Source organism: Delphinapterus leucas, chromosome 5 (assembly GCF_059928025.1).
Source record: "Delphinapterus leucas isolate spDelLeu-1000000601 "Yukka" chromosome 5, BTC_Dleu_Yukka2, whole genome shotgun sequence".
NCBI lineage: Eukaryota > Metazoa > Chordata > Mammalia > Artiodactyla > Monodontidae > Delphinapterus > Delphinapterus leucas.
In genome coordinates, this window is record NC_143133.1 from 100,900,600 (window position 1) to 100,920,802 (window position 20,203).

The window sequence follows — 20,203 nt, forward strand, 5'->3', positions numbered from 1 at the left end:
GCGGCCGTGACTCATGGGCCTAGCCGCTCCGTGGCATGTGGGATCCTCCTGCACCGGGGCATGAACCTGTGTCCCCTGCATCGGCAGGCAGACTCTCAACCACCGCGCCACGAGGGAAGCCCATGGGTCTTATTTTTTTATCCATTCAGCAAGCCTGTGTCTTTTGGTTGGAGCATTTAATCCATTCACATTTAAGGTAATTATTGATATGTATGTTCCTATAACCATTTTCTTAATTGTTTTGGGTTTGTTTTTGTAGGTCCTTTTCTTCTCTTGTGTTTCCCACTTCAAGAAGTTCCTTTAGCATTTGTTGTAGAGCTGGTTTGGTGGTGCTGAATTCTCTTAGCTTTTGCTTATCTGTAAAGCTTTTGATTTCTCCATCGAATCTGAATGAGATCCTTGCCAGGTAGGGTAATCTTGGTTGTAGGTTCTTCCCTTTCATCACTTTAAGTATATCATGCCACTCCCTTCTGGCTTGTAGAGTTTCTGTTGAGAAATCAGCTATTAACCTTATGGGAGTTCCCTTGTATGTTATTTGTCATTTTTCCCTTGCAGCTTTCAATGAATTGTCTTTAATTTTTGCCAGTCTGATTACTATGTGTCTCGGCATGTTTCTCCTTGGGTTTATCCTGTATGGGACTCGCTGGGCTTCCTGGACTTGAGTGGCTATTTCCTTTCCCATGTTAGGGAAGTTTCGACTATAATCTATTTTCTCAGCTCCTTTCTCTCTCTCTTCTCCTTCTGGGACACCTATAATACGAATGTTGTTGCATTTAATGTTGTCCCAGAGGTCCGTTAGGCTGTCTTAATTTCTTTTCATTCTTTTTTCTTTATTCTGTTCTGCAGCAGTGCATTCCACCGTTCTGTCTTCCAGGTCACTTATCCATTTTTCTGCCTCAGTTATTCTGCTATTGATTCCTTCTAGTGTAGTTTTCATTTCAGTTATCGTATTGTTCATGTCTGTTTGTTTGTTCTTTAATTCTTCTAGGTCTTTGTTAAACATTTCTTGCACCGTATTGATCTTTGCCTCCATTCTTTTTCCGAGGTCCTGGATCATCTTCACTATCATTATTCTGAATTCTTTTGTGAAGGTTGCCTATCTCCACTTCATTTAGTTGTTTTTCTGGGGTTTTATCTTGTTCCTTCATCTGGTACATAGCCTTCTGCCTTTTCATCTTGTCTGTCTTTCTGCAAATGTGGTTTTTGTTCCACAGGCTGCAGGACTGTAGTTCTTGCTTCTGTTGTCTGCCCTCTCTGTCTCATACATTCTAATGCTTCCCTATTCTTCTCTTGCATAGATATACCATAATTTATTAAGTTGACTATATATTATGAGTATTAAATTTATTATAAACAGTAATGCAGCAAAGATTCCTATTTCTTTATAATGTAAATTCTAGGTCTCACAAGACAGAATTATGCCCTCAACCCGAGCACTTCAAAGGTTTATATTATTTTTCTGATTCCTGCAGGCATTTGGGTTTGTAGTCTGTTCTTGTTTGCTTGGGCTGCCATAACAAAACACCACAACCTGAGTGGCTTAAAAAAAGAGAGAGAAAATTTATCTTTTCACAGTTCTGGAGGCTGGACTTCTACAATCAAGGTGTTAGAAGGTTTGGTTTCTGGCAAGACCTCTCTCCTTGGCTTGTAGGCAGCTCTCTTCTAGCTGTGTCCTCACATGGTCTTTCCTTTGTGTGCACACACTCCTGGTGTCTCTTCCTCTTCTTATAAGGACACCAATCCTATTGGATTAGAGCCCCATCCTCATGACCTCATTTAGCCTCAGTTATCTCCTTAAAGACCCTATTTCCAAATACAGTCCCATTGGGGGTTAGGGCTTCAACCTGTGAACTTTGGCGGGACACAGGTCAGTTCATAACACAGTCTTTGTCTTAGCCACTTATAAAATATAATCAAGGGCTTCCTGGGTGGCACAGTGGTTGAAAACCCGCCTGCCAATGCAGGGGACACAGGTTCGATCCCTGGTCTGGAAGGATCCCACATGCCGTGGAGCAACTGAGCCTGTGCACCACAACTACTGAGCCTGCATGCCACAGCTACTGAAGCCCACATGCCTAGAGCCTGTGCTCTGCAAAAAGAGAAGCCACCGCAACGAGAAGCCCGCGCACCACAACAAAGAGTAGTCCCTGCTTGCCACAACTGGAGAAAGTCCGTGCGCAGCAACAAAGACCCAATGCAGCCAAAAATAAATAAATAAAATAAATAAATTTTTTAAAAGAAGAAAAAAGAACACTCATGTGCACGTCTTTGTGTGGATATGGAAAATTTAATTATATATGTATAATCAAATTTTATTCACAATAGTTACAAAACAAGAGCTCTAGGCATAAATTCAACCAAGAATGTACATATTTATATTATAAATACTTTAAAACTCTACAGAGAAGCACAAAAGAAGTATTAAAAACATTCATTGTTCTTTGATAGAAAAAAATCTAAAATTTAAGTTCTCCCTAGATTCACCCCTAAATTAAATATGGTCCCATAAAATATTTTGAGGTTTCTGTTTTGTTTCGTTGTTTGTTTTAATAAGAGGCAGGGTGGCTTTGTGAAATGATTCTAAAGTTTACATAGTAGAATTAGGATGTAAATCTATCCAGAACAAATATAAAAATTAAGGTTCTTGGAGGGAGAATATTCCTACCAGTTATTAGGAAATATTATGTAAATAATACATAAGTTGTCCTGCCACCGAAGTATAGATAGAGCCCACAAATTTGTGTCTTGAGAATTCAAGATGTTTAAGACCAAGTATTTCGGGCCAGTCGATCCTGAAAAACAAATTAGCACTTGAATAGGTGAGACTTCTGCTTTAGAAGAGATTTTGGCTAATGGTAAGCAAAACAAAGAAAGCAGAAAACAAATTTAGGAAAAGAGGACACAAGGTACTGAAATAAAAACATGAAAAAGTTTCATATGTTTCAAAATCTAAATGTGTTAAAGTCACAATGTTAATTATATTCATAAGAAGGCAAATTCAAGAGACAAATATGACTAATCTTCATCGCTGAAAGACTGAACCAGTATTCTAGAAAAGTTTTGTTTCATCTTAACGTTTCTCGAATATTACCTACATTTGAGTAGTTTTAAAGAGTTCCATAGAGTTTTTTTAAATATTCAGAAATTTGTAAGTGTGCCACGTTGGGAATCACCCTAAACAAATGATTATTTACTGAATTGGTTCTTAACAGTGTATTTTGCAACCCTGAAAGTTATGTGCCAGAAGTTAAGGTGCTATCCACTGGTATTATAAAAAGTAGAGGAATGTCCTTTTTAAAAAGAAAGATTATCCCTCTGATAGCTACTTGTGTAAGTCGTTGCATTTGTCCCTCTGCTGCAATTAATTGTCTCTATACTTAACTATAGTAGCCCCCGGCCCCCCATCTACAGTTTCACTTTCGGGGGTTTCAGTTACTTACGGTCAACCACAGTTGGAAAATGTTAAGTGGAAATTCCAGAAATAAACAATTCATAAGTTTTAAATGATGTGCCATTCTAAGCAGTGAGATGAAGTCTTGCTCCGTCTCACTCCGTCCCACCCAGGACATAAATCATCCCTTTGTCCAATGTATCTTGCCCATTATTCACTTAGTAGGCATCTTGGTTATCGGAGCGGTCATGGCAGTATCCAAGTGTTTGTGTTCATGTAACTCTTATTCAATGATGGCCCTGCAGTACAAGAGTAGTGATGCTGGCAATCTGGATGTTGCTAAAGAGAAGCCATAAGTGCTTCCTTTAAGTGAAAAGGTGAAAGTTCTCTACTTCATAAGGAAAGAGAAAAATCATATGCTGAGGTTAGTTGCTAAAATCTATGGTAAGAACAAATCTATCTGCGAAATTGTGAAGAAGGAAAAAGAAATTTGTGCTGGTTTTGCTGTTGCACCTCAAACTGCAAAAGTTAAGGCCACAGTGCATGAAAAATGCTTAGTTAAGATGGAAGAGGCATTCAATTTGTGAGTGGAAGACATGAACAGAAAACAGAGTTCAGCACTGTCTGTGGTATCAGGCATTCACTGGGTGTCTTGGAACGTATCACCCCTCAGATAAAGGGGTACTACTATACCTCTTAGCGAAGTACTTCAGGCCAATGTCTGTGTGTTATTTGTGAATGAATGCCAGTCATACACATTATTGTAAATTACTACCGAAAGTTTCAAAACTCTTCACTTCAGCTGTTGCTGAGCTTGTTTATTTTGGGGATAACAGGGTAAGAAGGGACGTCAGGGTGTCCGTCCTAAATTTGTTTGTGCAATCTAGCAGTCAATTTGGGAGATGTACACATGCAAATAAGTAAATTTTCTTCCTCCATGGAAGCTCTGATTTCCCACAAATAAATTGAAATTAATATCAGAATAACTTAATTTTACTTTCAACTCTACAAAAAGCTATAGTAAAAAAACAGTGTCTATGTGGAGTTCAGAGAGGATTATAAAGAATTAGGGAATATAGGGGCTATACAGGAGTATGTGGGTATGGTTATTAAAGCCTCCTAGAGAATTAGCATTTTAAAGATTTTGATAGGTGAGATAAAATGGGAAAGAGCATTCCATACCGAGGAGCTTCTCAGCAAAGGTACAAAGGTCTGGATCAACATGGAAAATTCAGGGCACTAAATCATTGCTATTAGGGTATCACATGGTGTCTTGAAAGCTAAGGCTTAAGAGATAGGGATGGGTTCATGAAATGACTTACATGCCATGCCAAAGAAAGAGCCCTTGTTTTCATCTGGCACTGGGCACTACAAATTATGTAGCTGGTCCTAGATCCAGCAGATACCTCCTCTACTCTTCAAGTTGCTGGATCTGGATTCTTTGAGCAGTAGGATTACAAACTAACCTTCAAACAGGCTGGCCATGATAAAAACCTTAAATTTTTTCCTTGAGGCAGTACTACAGCCTCCTCCTCTTCCAAAGAGCCTACAATCCAGAATAAGAAGACTGACCGACCCACCCCCAAACCATACATAGGTAAACTTTGCAAAAATAGTGAAAAATTGGTTAATACAAGTATTGCTATAGTGTTTTTCCAATTGGGCTTTATCTCATTATTTTAATGTTAATAATAACACTTTACTCTTTTAATAAATTTATTTATTTATTTTTGGCTGCATTGAGTCTTCGTTGCTGTGCGCGGGCTTTCTCTTTGTTGTGGTCTGCGGGCTTCTCATTGTGGTGGTTTCTCTTGTTGCAGAGCACGGGATCTAGGTGCGTGGGCTTCAGTAGTTGTGGCTCACAGGCTCTAGAGCGCAGGCTCAGTAGTTGTGGCGCACGGGCTTAGTTGCTCCATGGCATGTGGGATTTTCCAGGCCCAGGGCTCGAACCTGTGCCCCCCGCATTGGCAGGCAGATTCTTAACCACTGCGCCACCAGGGAAGCCCAGTAACACCTTTATAAAAGGCTGTATACTTTGCAAAATGATTGCACACATGGTGATTCCTAGATCAGGATTATGATGGGGAATAAGAAATCCAAATGACTACTTGGAAAAAAGTTTTAACCCAGACTAAAATTATCAGCTTCTAAAAACGGATAAGGAGGGCTTCCCTGGTGGCGCAGTGGTTAAGAATCCGCCTGCCATGGGCTTCCCTGATGGCGCAGTGGTTAAGAGTCCGCCTGCCGATGCAGGGGACGTGGGTTCGTGCCCCGGTCCGGGAAGATCCCACATGCCGCGGAGCGGCTGCGCCCGTGGGCCATGGCCACTGAGCCTGCGCGTCCGGAGCCTGTTGCGTTCAAGCCCTGGTCTGGGAAGATCCCACATGCCACAGAGCAAGTAAGCCCGCATGCCGCAACTGCTGAAGCCCGTGCACCTAGAGCCCATGCTCCACAACAAGAGAAGCCACCACAATGAGAAGCCCGCGCACTGCAACGAAGAGCAGCCCCCACTCGCTGCAACTAAAGAAAGCCCGCACGCAGCAACGAAGACCGAACACAGCGAAGAACAAATTTATTTTTTTAAAAAAACGGATAAGGTCTAAGAAGGTTTTTTTTCAGTTGTCAGTGGATAAAAACAATCTACTTTATTTCTTCCACCATAGAAGTTCTGTGTTTCCCTCAGATAAACTGAAAATGATATCAGAGTCACTTTATTATAGATACTTTTTAACTCTACAGAGTCTGTACCTAAAAGATCAAATAAACACGCAATTACAAGTTGTGATGAGGTCTATGAAGTTTAAAAAAGTGCTACGAAAGAGAATACCAAGGAGACCCACTTTTAGACTGGGTGGTTAGGAAACATCCTCAGAAGGTAAAGACACTTAGATTAAACAAGGAAAAAGTGAAAAAAGAGCGATTTTGAAGAGCTAAAAGAAAGGCCCATCAGTTTGAATCCTAGTTAGTGAAGAGGAGAGTAAAACCAGATGGATTGTAGAGGTAGACAGAGGCCAGATAATGCAGGATCTTGAAATGGAAGGAATTTCTCATTTAAGATAATTTGTCCTAATGAAGATTTAAATGTAAGATTAACCATGTAAGAATGCAACTTGGCATCTCCTGATTTTAGCAAACTGCTTCTGCAGGACTTGGGTCTCTGTGACACCATACTCAGTTAAAGTACGACCTGATTGATCTCAGTTTCCTAGGGAGACACCCCTCGCTTTAAAAAATAAAAGGGCAAATATGATAGCCCTTATATGTGGAATCTAAAATATGATACAGGCCCTGGAGGTGGCTGGCTGCTGGGGTGGCAGATGAAGAAGAAAACCCCACCTTTGAGGAAGAAAATGAAGAAATTGGAGGAGGTGCAGAAGGTGGACAGGGTAAAAGAAAGAGACTTTTTTTCTAAAGCATTACAGTGTATGATGTATGGGTTTGGGGATGACCATAATCCTTATACTGAGTCAGTAGATATTCTTGAAGACCTTATCATAGAGTTCATCACCGAAATGACTCACAAGGCAATGTCAATTGGAAGACAAGGTCGGGTACAAGTTGAAGATATCGTCTTCTTGATTCGAAAGGACCCAAGAAAGTTTGCTAGGGTTAAAGACTTGCTTACTATGAATGAAGAATTGAAACGAGCTAGAAGAGCATTTGATGAAGCAAACTATGGATCTTGACACTTTTTGTACTTTCTGAAGCTTCATGATTTTCTGGGGAAACCATATTTAATAACTATTTTCCACAGTAAGGTTCTGATATCTAGCCATGTGAATGAAAAATGGAGAACCACAACGTTTTCAGTCTTTATTTTCGTGTCTCCAATTTTGGAGTGATATTTGAGCCTTTAATTGCCTGCCATTATATTACCATACTTTGAATTAATTACTGGATTTTAATGACCACATGTAAGTCAAAGTACCTTGCAAACCATTCAGTTCCTTCTGACTTTTGACCATCTAAATGATGAATTAATATTTATGTATTAGGTGTACTTGTGCCATTGTAGGCTGTACTGTAGCTGTTTAATATGTGAAATCTAAATGGTACCTTTGATAGCGAAGACATGTGCTTCATGTATTCTAAAGTTTTTAGATTACAGTAGTCTTAAGTTATTAAAAGACTTTTAAGGAGAAAATGATAAAAAATACAACCTTTAAGGAGAAAATGATAGAAAATACAACCTTTTTTAGGAGTGTTTATTTGTCTTAAGATAATTTGTTTTAATACTCTTTAGATAACAAGAGTGATTTTTTTCATTTTAATTTTTTATTTTTTGAGAAACTAAAACTTCCCTATGAATGCTTCTGTGTTGGAAGACTTATTTGATTTAAAATCTTCAGGGCTTATACTATTTGTCAGTTTTTAAGAGAACTCATTTTCCCAGGTCAAAGCTTCTAAAAATAAGTGCTTTCAGTAGCAGGATAAGCATTTGGGGTAGTGTTTATTAACTTATTTGTTAGTACTTGTTCATTGTGGAAATGTGTACTTAACTAAGACCATGTGTGGCCATGGAAACCACTTTTGTAGTTCAGCATATACAGGTTTTGTTCGTATTTAGCTTATTGTATTATTCTTGCACTTAGCTTAAAGTAAGGATTCAAATTGCATTTAAGGGATCATTGGATATTACTGTTTGTGAAACTGAATGTTTTGTGTCCCGCTTATAAACATTATCTATGAATTAGTACTTAGGAAAATTTTACTTTCTTAACCTATCAGTATAAGGAATAAAGTATGAAAAATTAAAAAGAAAAATATATGATACAAATGAACTTATTTACAAAACAGAAACAGACTCACAGATATAGAAAACTTGATGGTTACCAAAGGGCAAAAGGGGTGGGAGAGGGATAAATTAGGAGTTTGGTATCAGCATATACAAACTACTATATATAAAACAGATAAACAACAACATCCTACTGTATAGCACAGGGAACTATATTCAATATTCTGTAATAAACCATAATGGAAAAGAACATGAAAAAGAATATACATGTGTGTGTATATATATATGTGTGTGTGTATGTGAATCACTTTGCTGTACACCAGGAACTAACAAAACATTGTAAATCAACTATACTTTAATTAAAAATTTTAAAAATTAAATAAATGGGCAAGATAACACATTGGAAATTTTAGATTTTAAAATTGAAGTAGTGTAAAAACATATGCCATGTATGCACATCTAAATAATTGTTACTTTAGATTTTTCTTTTTCCTTACCTCTATACATTCATATCCCTTATATAAGAAATGAAAGGGACTTCCCTGGTGGCGCAGTGGTTAAGAATCCGCCTGCCGATGCAGGGGATGCGGGTTCGAGCCCTGGTCTGGGAAGATCCCACATGCCGCAGAGCAACTAAGCCCGTGCACCACAACTACTGAAGTCCACGCGCCTAGAGCCCGTGCTCTGCAACAGGAGAAGCCACCGCAATGAGAAGCCTGTGCACCGCAAGGAAGAGTAGCCCCCACTCGCCACAACTAGAGAAAGCCCGCGCGCAGCAATGAAGACCCAATGCAGCCAAAAATAAAAAAATAAATTTATATATATATAAAAAGAAATTAATGAAAAGCCAAGATGAGTGTGAGGTGAATAAGTGGAGCCAGCCAAAACTCTTGTGCCACTGCAGATGCCTTAGCCACAGTTTGGCATGCATTGATTGAATGTCGTGTGTCTGTGTAACATGATGATGAATAATAACAGTAAATATAGGAAATAAAATTGAACATTGTATAGGATTGTTTTTGGTTTGTTTGTTTGTTTGGTACAATGGGCTAATTTGATTTTGGTTTCTCTTTGTTGTAGTCTACCAAAATGAATGGCTGTGAAGAATATTGTGAAGAAAAAGTAAAAACTGAAAGGTAAAAAAACTATTTTTCAAATATTTATAACACTTTCATTCTCTTTTTAGAAGTGCTCTCAAGATTTCCATTTAAATGTTGATTTTTAAATTAATGTGTCTTTTCCAGTCAAATGAGACTTATTGAGTAGATTATGGAACTATGGTTGAATATTAAAAATGTTCCTGAATGTTGTTACAAGGAGGTTCTAGTGACATGTGACAATGTGTTTGTTATGACATTGCTCAAAAAAAGCAATGTATTCTCTTGACCATCAGAAAAAATCCAAGAAAAGTCTAAAAGGAAATGTGCCAACAATGATGATAGTACCTTCTCCTGGTGTGATTATAGGTAACCTATTTTTCTGTTTCTCTAAATTTTTCTATACTTCACAAATTTCATTCTTTAATAAGAAAATAAAACCAAAGAAGGTAAGAAACATTTTAAACCCCCCACAAATGTTTTTCTTTTTGAAAACGGTTTCTAATATAAAATAAGATATTTTTGTAACACTAAATGATGTCTCAGGAAGAGTTTATATATATTGTTGGCCAACAAAGTGGTTGTACATAAATTTTGCTTCATATTAAATGATAACCAAACAGTCAAAGGGAGCTATTTCCATTTTCCTAGAAAAGCAAATTGACAGTGAATTTTTCACTAAGTTAGACAGGGGGTACATATTGTTAACATAGAAATGCATAGTCTTATATTTAAAAGATCAGCAAATATCTGGGCCAGCCACCAGTAGTAATAAGATACAGGCTCTTCCCTGTCAACAGGGGAAGGGAGGAAGAATAAATTAGTGTAAATTCTTTGGGTGGCAAATTGAAAACACTATTAACATACAGATTTTATTAACATGTTACTGATTCTTGGAAACACTTTTTAAAAATTTTAACGTCTCATGAAGGGTCATAAAATTATAGTCTGATATTATTTCTTAATGTAAGCAAAGTAATAGTGTATCTTTTTTTATTATTATTATTATCCAGATATTTATTGAGCATCTAATATAAACCAGACAGTGTGCTTGAAATACACTGTTAACAAGACAAAGAAGCTCCTTAACCCAAGGAACTCACAGTCTAGCATAAAGGCAAATATTAATCAAATAATCCCACAAATAAATCATCATAGACCATGAAAAATGCTGTTTATTGTAAAAAGTCATGACAAACTGTGAGAGGATATCACCTGGGGGCTTGATGTTCTCAGACAGTAAGTAGTAGGTGAGGTTTCTCCTTGAAGAGACATTTACGTTCTGAAGCATGAACAGGAGTCGCCTAGGACAGGGGTAGGGGTATGGGAAAGACGGCGTGGAGCTGTCCAAGCAGAGGAACAGCGTGTGCAAAGACCCCAGGGCGGGAGAGGGCACAGAGCACCTGAGGGCCTGAACTAGACCAGAGTGGCTGACAGCAGAGCAAACAGGAGAGGGGCCCGAGATGAGAAGGGAGCAGGGTAAGGACCTTGGCCTTTATCCCAAGAGAAATGGGGGCCATGGAGTTTTTTAAGCAGGGGACTGACATGATAAGGTGTGTACTGTGGAGAAGGAACTGGAGAGGGCCAGAGGGGAAGTGCAGAGGCCAACATGGGAGATAAGTAGAAGGAAAAGAGAGAAAATGAGAGGGTGAGAGCAACCCCATGTCAGTTGGGAGGCAAACTGGTAGAGATTAAGAACATGGGCTTGGAATCAGGCTGCCCAGTTTGTGTCCTGGCTTTGTCACTTACTCTGTGATCTTGAGCAAATTACCTGAGCTCATCTCTAAAACAGGGATAGTATCTGTCTACCTCCTAGATTGTATGAGGATTAAATGACCAATACACCTCAAGAATTTAGAGTGGGGCTTCCCTGGTGGCGCAGTGGTTGAGAGTCCGCCTGCCGACGCAGGGGACACGGGTTCGTGCCCTGGTTCAGGAAGATCCCACATGCCGCGGAGCGGCTGGGCCCGTGAGCCATGGCCGCTGAGCCTGTGTGTCTGGAGCCTGTGCTCCACAACGGGAGAGGCCACAACAGTGAGAGGCCTGCATACCGCAAAAAAAAAAAAAAAGAATTTAGAGTGGTATCTGGCACACAGGAATGTGCTGTGGCCCAAGGCTACACAGCTACTACCTAGAAACAGACAAATACTGGACTGCTCTGATTAAAGCTGGGGGTGGGCGGGCCGGGCCCCGAGACTTGTCCACTTGTCCACCCCTAACCACCACCTTGCCCTAGTCCCACCCACGCAGCCCTAAATGCCTGGGACTTCACAGACTCCCTCTCTGCCAAAGAAGGTTGGCCTCAGAGTGGCCTGTTGGGAGCCTGTCTCCTGGGCATTGTGTGAAAAAATGGGGTGACGGCAGCTGACCTGTTTAAGAGTTCCGGCACGCAGGGCCACGCTCAACTTTATAATATAACTAGACAAGAACCTCAGAAGGCTTTTGCTTCCCATACTTCATCTGCCAAAAAGAAAAGAAGTCTAAACACTCTTCTGCTTGCTGACGTATATATAAACTATTTTATTTTTTAAATAACGATGAAGGGGAAAAAGGCCACAAAACAGACAAAAACAGCCTCAAAGGAACTCGAAGGACATGTAGATCTCAGAAGGGTACGGGTAACAGAAATGCCTTTGAAGGAACTCCTGCGAAGTTTATGGTGGCCCTCACTACCTGCCTGCTTTATTATTCACTCTGTCTCCCCTCTCTGCCCCTCCTAAGCCATGGTTGTGACCCGGTTTCAAGCAGAGACTTAGTCAACTCTGGGTTCTAACCTCCTAGAGATTTGCTTGGGGACAAGGAAGTCCATGTATCAACCACAGGCCCCACTGCAGGAATGGCCCCCTGAGACCTCACGACCTGTGGCTGGTCAGGGTCACTGGGGGGTGAAGACAGGGTCTATGAACCCACAACCCAGCCAGCTGTTCCAGGTGTTTGGCACATAGGTAGTCCAAGTATCTCTCATTGTGACCTAATTCAGAATAGTAGTACATTCCCTTCAACCTAGCAATTTTATTTCTAAGAATTGATCCTACTACCATATGTATGCAGATGTTTCTATAAGAATATTTATTGCAACGTTGTTTATAGTAGTAAAAAACCCTAATAGACACAAAATAAATTAGGGTGTACTCATACAATGAAATACTAAGTAGCTGTTCAAAAGAATGAGAAAGAGGGGAGGATCCTTATGGGAGGATCTCCAAAACATATCCTTCCAAACAAAGCATACTTGCTAGAAGACCAAGAAGACCTCATGGATGCAGAACTTGCAAATTACATGTTAACTGTGATGTACAATTAGTTGGAGCAGAGGAAAGCATCCACTATAAAAGCAGCATAATTGCTGTCCTGTTACAATGTTTTGGGAGCATTAGTGCATGTCCTGCCTTAATGGTGTATAATAATGTCATCAGACAAAATGTACTCTGCTTTGTTCCCCTGAGCATCAGAAAGTTTAAAATGTATTCAGGCCTTTGCATTCTCCTTTTTCATCTCATCTGATCGCTAAATGTTATTCTTCTACCTAGTTTCTCTTTTCTAGCCACCCACCTTACCCGAGAGATGGCATCTGCTGTGCACCCCTAGAATAATGAGAACTTGTACTGAGTTTTATTACATTAAGTGAGTGCCCAGATACCGGAGTGTCCTTTTCACCCCCAATTGTAGTGAAAGACTGATGTCCATCAGTAGGGACTTCTGTAATTAAATGAAGAATCATTCATACAGTACAATAGTAGACAGCTGTTAAAAAAAACGAAAGAGAGCTCTACTTACACAGTTGTAATCATGCATCCAAGTGGAAGGGTGGAAACAAACCACCACTTTCTCCATCCCCAAGATGACTCCTTCAACCTAAGGTTCAAAGACTTGGGATTTGTTTGAGGATAAAATTTAAACTATATTAAACAATTCTGTACCTCAGTTTAATTTATATCTACCAATAAATTTTAGGAATTGTGGATTTAAGGTTTTTTTAATCAGATAATCTATTTTAAATACCATAATAATTGTAGTGGAAATATGTAGGACATATTTCCAAATATTCAAGGACATAATATTTCAATTTATTTTGGACACGGAACTGAAGAAAATATAAATGTGTTTTGTTGTCATAGCTTAATTCACAAGTCAGCAGAGAAGAAGACTGATGACAATGATGAAATAACATGGGGAAGTGATGAATTGCCAATAGAAGTGACAAACCACGAAGATTCCAATAAAGGCAAGAAATTTATTAGCAACTTTTTAAATCAAAAACTATAGGTAGAAAAAATAAGTGTTTGAAAATTACAGTTTTCAGAATATATGGATATGTTATTTCACCATATGTCTACATTATTAAGTTCTATACATAAAGTTAAATCACATAGACAAACATCAACATTCATTTATTGACCAGATATTTGCACAGTTATTAGGCTAAAATTCTCAGTGGCTTGGAGTAAAATATGTAAATAGATGTGTAAATACTTTAAATGGAAACAAGAATAAGAAATCTAGGAGCACATTTTATTTAAAGTAGGAAGAATAGCTCAAAGATAGGAAAATATTTAAGAGCAAGAGTCAGTTGGTCTGTCCTCACTATTACTGCCTCTCTTGTTTTATACTGAGCCAGTAGATAAATGAAGTTCTATCCAGCGTTTTATTTCTTTTCTTTCGTATAAAGAAATGTTATATTAATGCAGTGAAAGAACACGGTTTTGTGATTTGAAGTCATTGTTGAAAGAAATTAAAGGAGTTGAATTAACACTTTTTTGACTTAGTTGGATTGTTGGTGTCAATGGAAATGCTCAAATCCTGTAACCCAGGTTCATCTGTCCAGCCTCTGAGCTCCTGTTGCATTCACACTCAGTTCTGTAAACGTTTACAGTTATTTCATATGATTGGATTTTGTGTTCACAACTAGTTTTTGCCCCAGACAGAACTTAAGCTTCTTGAGATCCCCCAGTGTCTGGAATTACTGTTGCATGCATAGTAGCTGCATCATCAAAATGCTTTTATCAACTGATTGATGTAATTAAAGCTACACTTGTGCAGACTATAGCAAGAAGTCTCTCCTACTTTTTTCCAGGATAACAGTTGCCTTCTGTTATCAGCATTTTCCATAGGTAGAGCAGGTACTAAATTAGACACATACCTCTTCTTAGACATTGATAGCACTTGTTTGATAAACTCCTAAAGACCCTTAGGATTTCATTTGCATGGAGAAAACTATCAAACGACAGAGATAGTGGCACTGAGTACCAAGGGTGAGTAGAGAGGGGAGAAATCAGTGTTTCTAGTGCCATGTCCCCTTGTAAGGAATTTCTGAAGCATCTCCCTTCATCTTTTCTCCATGTGCTTGGAGGCTAATTTAAATGCAAAATAAAAACAGGACTAAATACATTCTTATCAAGTAAACAGTGCCATTTGGGTCCAGAGAAGCAAAGAGAAACAATTTAAACTCCTTTAGAAGCTATAAGTAATTGACAGCCAAGAGCCTTAAGAACTCTGAACAGTCAGTGAGGTGTTCCCTTAAGGTTTGGGTACAAGGATCTTGCTATGGCCAGGATTTTCCTTTGATGATTGTAGTTATCTGCCTACTTGTTAGTTCTATTGACTTATTAAGTCAAAGACTCTCACTTTTGTAAAAAATAGATGAGGTGAGAATAGGATAAAATTTGTTCTCTTACTGGCTAAAATTAGCTCTCTTATTGGCTAAATCAATTCTGGGGGGAATTGTTTTTTTTTTTAATCAACTGCCATCTTCTTGTTAGGTCATCCCTTTCTGACAAATGAGGAGCTCACCACACTCCCCATTGTCAAAGTGCTTCCCTCCAGTAAATACACCGGTACGGAGTTGAAATCAGTCATTCGAATGTTGCGGGGTTTACTAGATCAAGGAATTCCGTCTAAGGAGCTAGAGGTAAGGGGCTTTTGACAATTGTTCTTTCTCCAACAAAGTTTTCTGCAAGGTTAGGAGAAATTTTAAGAATCTTGAAAATGTCTATTACTTTACAACTTCCAACTATAAAAGTACCATCTTGTCATTTCTAGCAGTAAATTAATTTTTCTAATTAGGATCCTAATAGTATTGATTTAAAGGGGTCTCTTTAGCAGCTTCGGAGCTTGATAAATCTCCCTGAAGATTATCCTCATATGTAAGGCTAAAGAGTTTTTTTAAAAAGTCAAGTATCAATTCCAACCATCCACTAAACTTCATAGTTAATACACTAAAGATGTGATTCATCGTTAGCAACAGTTTTTATTTTAATACAGCTCCAAGAATGTGCCCCCCAGTTCAAAACAGCAGTGCTTCGGAGGCCTTGCTCCTGTGGTCTTGCTGGCCCCATCCATTACTTACCACTAGGCCAAAGAATAATGTAGCACCACTGTGGTTTGGGGGTCTACCTTGCCCATCTCCCTCAAACCATCTGCTTACTTGCCCACATCCTGAGCTTTTCGTAGACCCTGAAGTGAAAGGAGCTAACTTCTACTGAGAGCTTCAACAGTGTGCTAGATGCTTTGTGTATAATGCTCAAAATATTTTAAATCCCATTGTATGGATTTGGAAACAGGTTCACAATGTTAAGTTATACTCTTTCTCTCCATTTTGCAGAAGTGATTTCTTCTTTAAGGTCTTAAGTTTAAATGTTACCATCTCAGAGACTTTCCATCACAACCCTTTATAAAGCAGATGTTTATTTTTCTGTATCACAGCAGCTTGTTAATTTCTTCAAAGCATATATCGCAATATTTGTTTGTTTACTCTTTTACTGCCTCTTTCTCCCAGTAGCCTGTGGTCTCCAGGACAGCCCAAATCATATCTTCTTTCTCTCTAATGTATTCCCAGCACTTATTACAGTGCCTTGCATATAGTAGGCATTTTCAATGTATATTGGTTGACTTGGATGGCTAGATGGATGGATGGATTAATTAATGAGTGAATGAAAAGTGAGAAAGAGTTGGCTTTAGAATTTAGGACTATCTTACCACAATTCTACCACGTGGAATATTCTGTGACCCCAGAGACAATAATGCAAGAAATTCTGCTCCAGCTCATTACTTTAAGCCAAAATTGTTTTCATGAATTGTGTTTTTTTCTTCTAAAATGAAATTATACACATCTTTAAGCTGAAATTTAAAATTAAGATACAAACTGCTGCCTCACAAACTTAGTTGACTACAACATGTTAAAGATATTTGCAACAATATATTTCAACAACTGATATATTGAATTAGTATTGGGATTGCGGACTTATTTGTCTTGACAGGACATATCTGTTTCTTAACGGTCAAATTTGCCCTGATCGATAGTCAGTTTTTCACCCTGCACATTTAAAGCATTTGCAGGGGCTTCCCTGGTGGTTCAGTGGTTAAGAATCCACCTGCCAATGCAGGGGACACAGGTTCGAGCCCTGGTCCGGGAGATCCCACATGCCACGGGACAACTAAACCTGTGCGCCACAACTACTGAGCCTGCGCTCTAGAGCCCGTCAGCCACAACTACTGAAGCCCACGTGCCTAGAGCCCATGCTCCACAACAAGAGAAGCCACCGCAATGAGAAGCCCGTACACCACAACGAAGAGTAGCCCCCGCTCGCTGCAACTAGAGAAAGCCCACGCACAGCAATGAAAAACCAAGGCAGCCAAAAATAAAAATAAATAAAATAATTTATTTTTTAAAAAAGCATTTGCAATCATTACTGAATTACTGTTTATCTCAACAAATTTAATTTTATTTCCACTTTTGCTTTACAGAATCTTCAAGAATTAAAACCTCTGGATCAGTGTCTAATTGGACAGACTAAGGAAAACAGAAGGAAGAACCGATATAAAAATATACTTCCCTGTAAGTTCCAATTTGGCTTCAAATCAAATGTATTTTTAATATAATTTAAACTGATTTAAAACTTATGTGCTAGTTTACCTTATCTCTCACATAAGTGTGCACACATGCAGACACACACATTCAGAGATTTATATCAGTAACAAATAAATTTATATATACAACCTGAATTCTTTTAAAATTATCTGTGGGGCTTCCCTGGTGGTGCAGTGGTTAAGAATCCGCCTGCCAGTGCAGGGGACAAAGATTCAAGCCCTGGTCCGGGAGGATCCCACATGCTGCAGAGCAGCTAAGCCCGCGTGCCACAACTACTGAGCCTGCGCTCTACAGCCCACGAACCACAACTACTGAGCCCATGCACCTAGAGCCAGTGCTCTGCAACAAGAGAAGCCACCGCAGTGAGAAGCCCGTGCACCGCAATGAAGAGTAGCCCCTGCTCACTGCAACTAGAGAAAGCCCGTGCACAGCAACAAAGACCCAATGCAGCCAAAAATAAATAAATAAATAAATAAAATTTATAAAATTATCTGTGTATTCTGAAAATTGATTAGAGGCATCTTAAACATTTCTTCAGACATTGATGAATTTTTAAAGTCTTTGTAAAAATTGGAATTGGCTTCTAGATAAGCAATTTCTTAGTTCATGTGTCACAATCAAATCTATTTATTCTACTATTTTAAGTTTAGAGGAATGTCTGTGGTACATAACAGCTGTATACGTGTGTGTGGCCACCATGGGACTACCAAGTTGCATTGTTCTTTGAATTGTTTAAGATAACAGGAAGAAAAAATAGCAATTCTTTTTACCTATATTTCACCCATTTCACCGTGTTTTTTTTAAATATATATATATGAATATATGTATATAGCTAAAATTTTAACATCTAGCAACTTCTTATAATAATCACAAGCCACATTTACATATATAGTCATGTTGGATTACATGATATGACATACTGACCTTATCTTTGCCAGGAAGTCATAAATTCAAAGATAAATAACATAACCAATAGTGACAAATCATGCAATAAATAATAATACAATTGAATTTTTTCAATCAAGGTGGAAGACAAAATTCATTTTAGAAAACTTCCTTTAAGAATTGAATCTTAGACAGGATTTTTAAAATGGAATAGATCATGGTTTGGCATAAAGTAGGTGCTAATTGTTTCAGGCAAAAAAATGGCAGACTAGTATCTCAAAGCAGAATGGGATAAGCCATAAATCCAAAACTACTGAGTAGATTTGTTTCCGTGGATCAAGAGATAGAAGTCAAATAATAGAAGGGCAATTGATGGAGGATTTTGAAATCTATTACTAAACGTCATAATTTGGTAATCACAGAAATAACCAGTTATATTTGAGATTGAAATGACTTCTAATGTATAAGTACATACAGATTAATTCTCTTGGATGAGATGGTTTATATACACTTTTTACTGGGGGAGCTTGGTTTGAAAATGTATTTTGACTATATGAAGTTACAATGCCTGGAGAATAAAGTGAGCTACCTTTTTATTTATTGAGTTAGTTTATTATTTTGGCTGCTTACTCAAAAGACTATAATTAGATAAGCAAGAATTAATTGTGTCAATTATATTTGTAATAAGTACTTTAATAGTTTCACTGTAATACTAATTTTTGTTGTATGAAATAATTTTTGAAATTTTCATTCATATTAAATTTACCATTGTCATCATTATTAAAATAACAATGGAGAAGTAGCAAAGTTGTGTTTCCCTAGTTATTAAGAAGTTCTAAATGCATTCATTAATTTATTAATTTTGATTTTTTCCAAGCAAATCTATGTGAACAATATCTAAGTTTTTCCAAAACTGAGTTGACATCTTAAATATACTTATAACATGAGGGAAATGTGCAAAATGATTTGACTGTACTGCAGTTTGAAAATATGCCTTTATTAAAATGTTTTTATGATTTCATCTATGGTTATTAGGAAATTCTAATAATCTTTGACTCACCTTGTCTATAGGGCTCTTGTTTAAAGATGCATGATATAGATGGCTCTGTTTTGTGGTTGGAAATTCACAGACGATGCTACCAGAGTGCCTCTTGGAAATGAAGGTGGATATATCAACGCCAGCTTCATTAAGATACCAGTGGGGAGAGAAGAATTCGTCTACATTGCCTGCCAAGGACCTCTCCCTACAACCGTTGGAGATTTCTGGCAGATGATTTGGGAACAAAAATCCACAGTGATAGCCATGATGACCCAAGAAGTAGAAGGGGAAAAAGTCAAATGCCAGCGCTATTGGCCTAATGTCCTAGGCAAAACAACAATGGTCAGCAACAGGCTTCGACTGGCTCTTGTGAGAGTGCAGCAGCTAAAGGGCTTTGTAGTAAGGGCAATGACCCTAGAAGACATTCAGGTACGTGGATTAACTCTTTCCATGATTACATCAATGTGTTTCTGAATAAAAGCCAGTGACTTCTTGGGTCCCAATTCAGTGGAACTAATTCCATCTACTATCCTTAATCTAATATAAGCTTAAATGTGACCCTCTTCATGAATTCTGCCAAATAGTCTCCTCCAGTATGTACTGTATTAAATGAAAATGATAATACAGGACTTTTACAGGATCAACCATCATCCTTTGCTTTGTGATAGATAGCACAGAATGGCTCAGAAGCTATGTGCTGGAAACATATTTTTCAGGTCAAAACTCTAAGTAGACTCAATAAAACTGTTTTTTAAAACCCTCTAAGTAGCAAATATTCCCCCATAAAGACAATGTATTTGGTAATACAGGAACAATTGTAGCATAAATGTTTGTTATTCACGTAATTCCTATTGCACCCACCTAAGCACTGAATAAATTTAGCTTGAATTAGATAAGTGGGTATACCTTAAGTAAAGCTGCTATTGTTTCCTCACCTCCACACCCCTTCACTTTATTTCTTTCCTCCACCCAGTAATACTCAGTTTAAGTAATGTGTTTCCTATTGGCATTTTAACTTTGTTAAAGAAACAGAATAATTTTACTTTCATAGAAACAAAACTTACTGACTCAGTGTTATTGGTGGCATGTAAACATAGCCTGAGAAATTCCTTCATGATTTTTGATTTGTGGTTTTACAAAGAATTAAAGATTATACTTCCTTATTCATTTACACCAGCCTTCCCATTAC

The 20,203-nt window shown here is 38.2% G+C and overlaps 1 protein-coding gene and 1 pseudogene across 23 annotated transcripts in view; both read left to right on the top strand.

Annotated features, from left to right (window-relative positions):
- Window positions 1-20,203, top strand: part of PTPN13 (protein tyrosine phosphatase non-receptor type 13) — a 264,276-nt gene that overhangs the window by 209,588 nt on the left and 34,485 nt on the right. For 21 of the 23 annotated variants that reach the window (XR_016393354.1, XM_022561623.3, XM_089912233.1 and 18 more), the window contains 5 exons: window positions 9,207-9,262; window positions 13,342-13,448; window positions 14,983-15,131; window positions 16,967-17,057; window positions 19,106-19,443. Coding sequence is in view for 22 of the 23 variants with exons in the window: in XM_022561623.3 (XP_022417331.1) it covers window positions 9,207-9,262; window positions 13,342-13,448; window positions 14,983-15,131; window positions 16,967-17,057; window positions 19,106-19,443 (741 nt within the window). In the remaining variant the exon portion in view is untranslated. Of the gene's footprint in view, window positions 1-1,964; window positions 2,623-9,206; window positions 9,263-13,341; window positions 13,449-14,982; window positions 15,132-16,966; window positions 17,058-19,046; window positions 19,444-20,203 lie in introns of those variants that run through there. The other 2 variants (XM_089912252.1, XM_089912256.1) reach the window with 2 other exon arrangements.
- On the top strand, window positions 6,672-9,200 carry LOC111168087 (transcription initiation factor TFIID subunit 13 pseudogene; annotated as a pseudogene).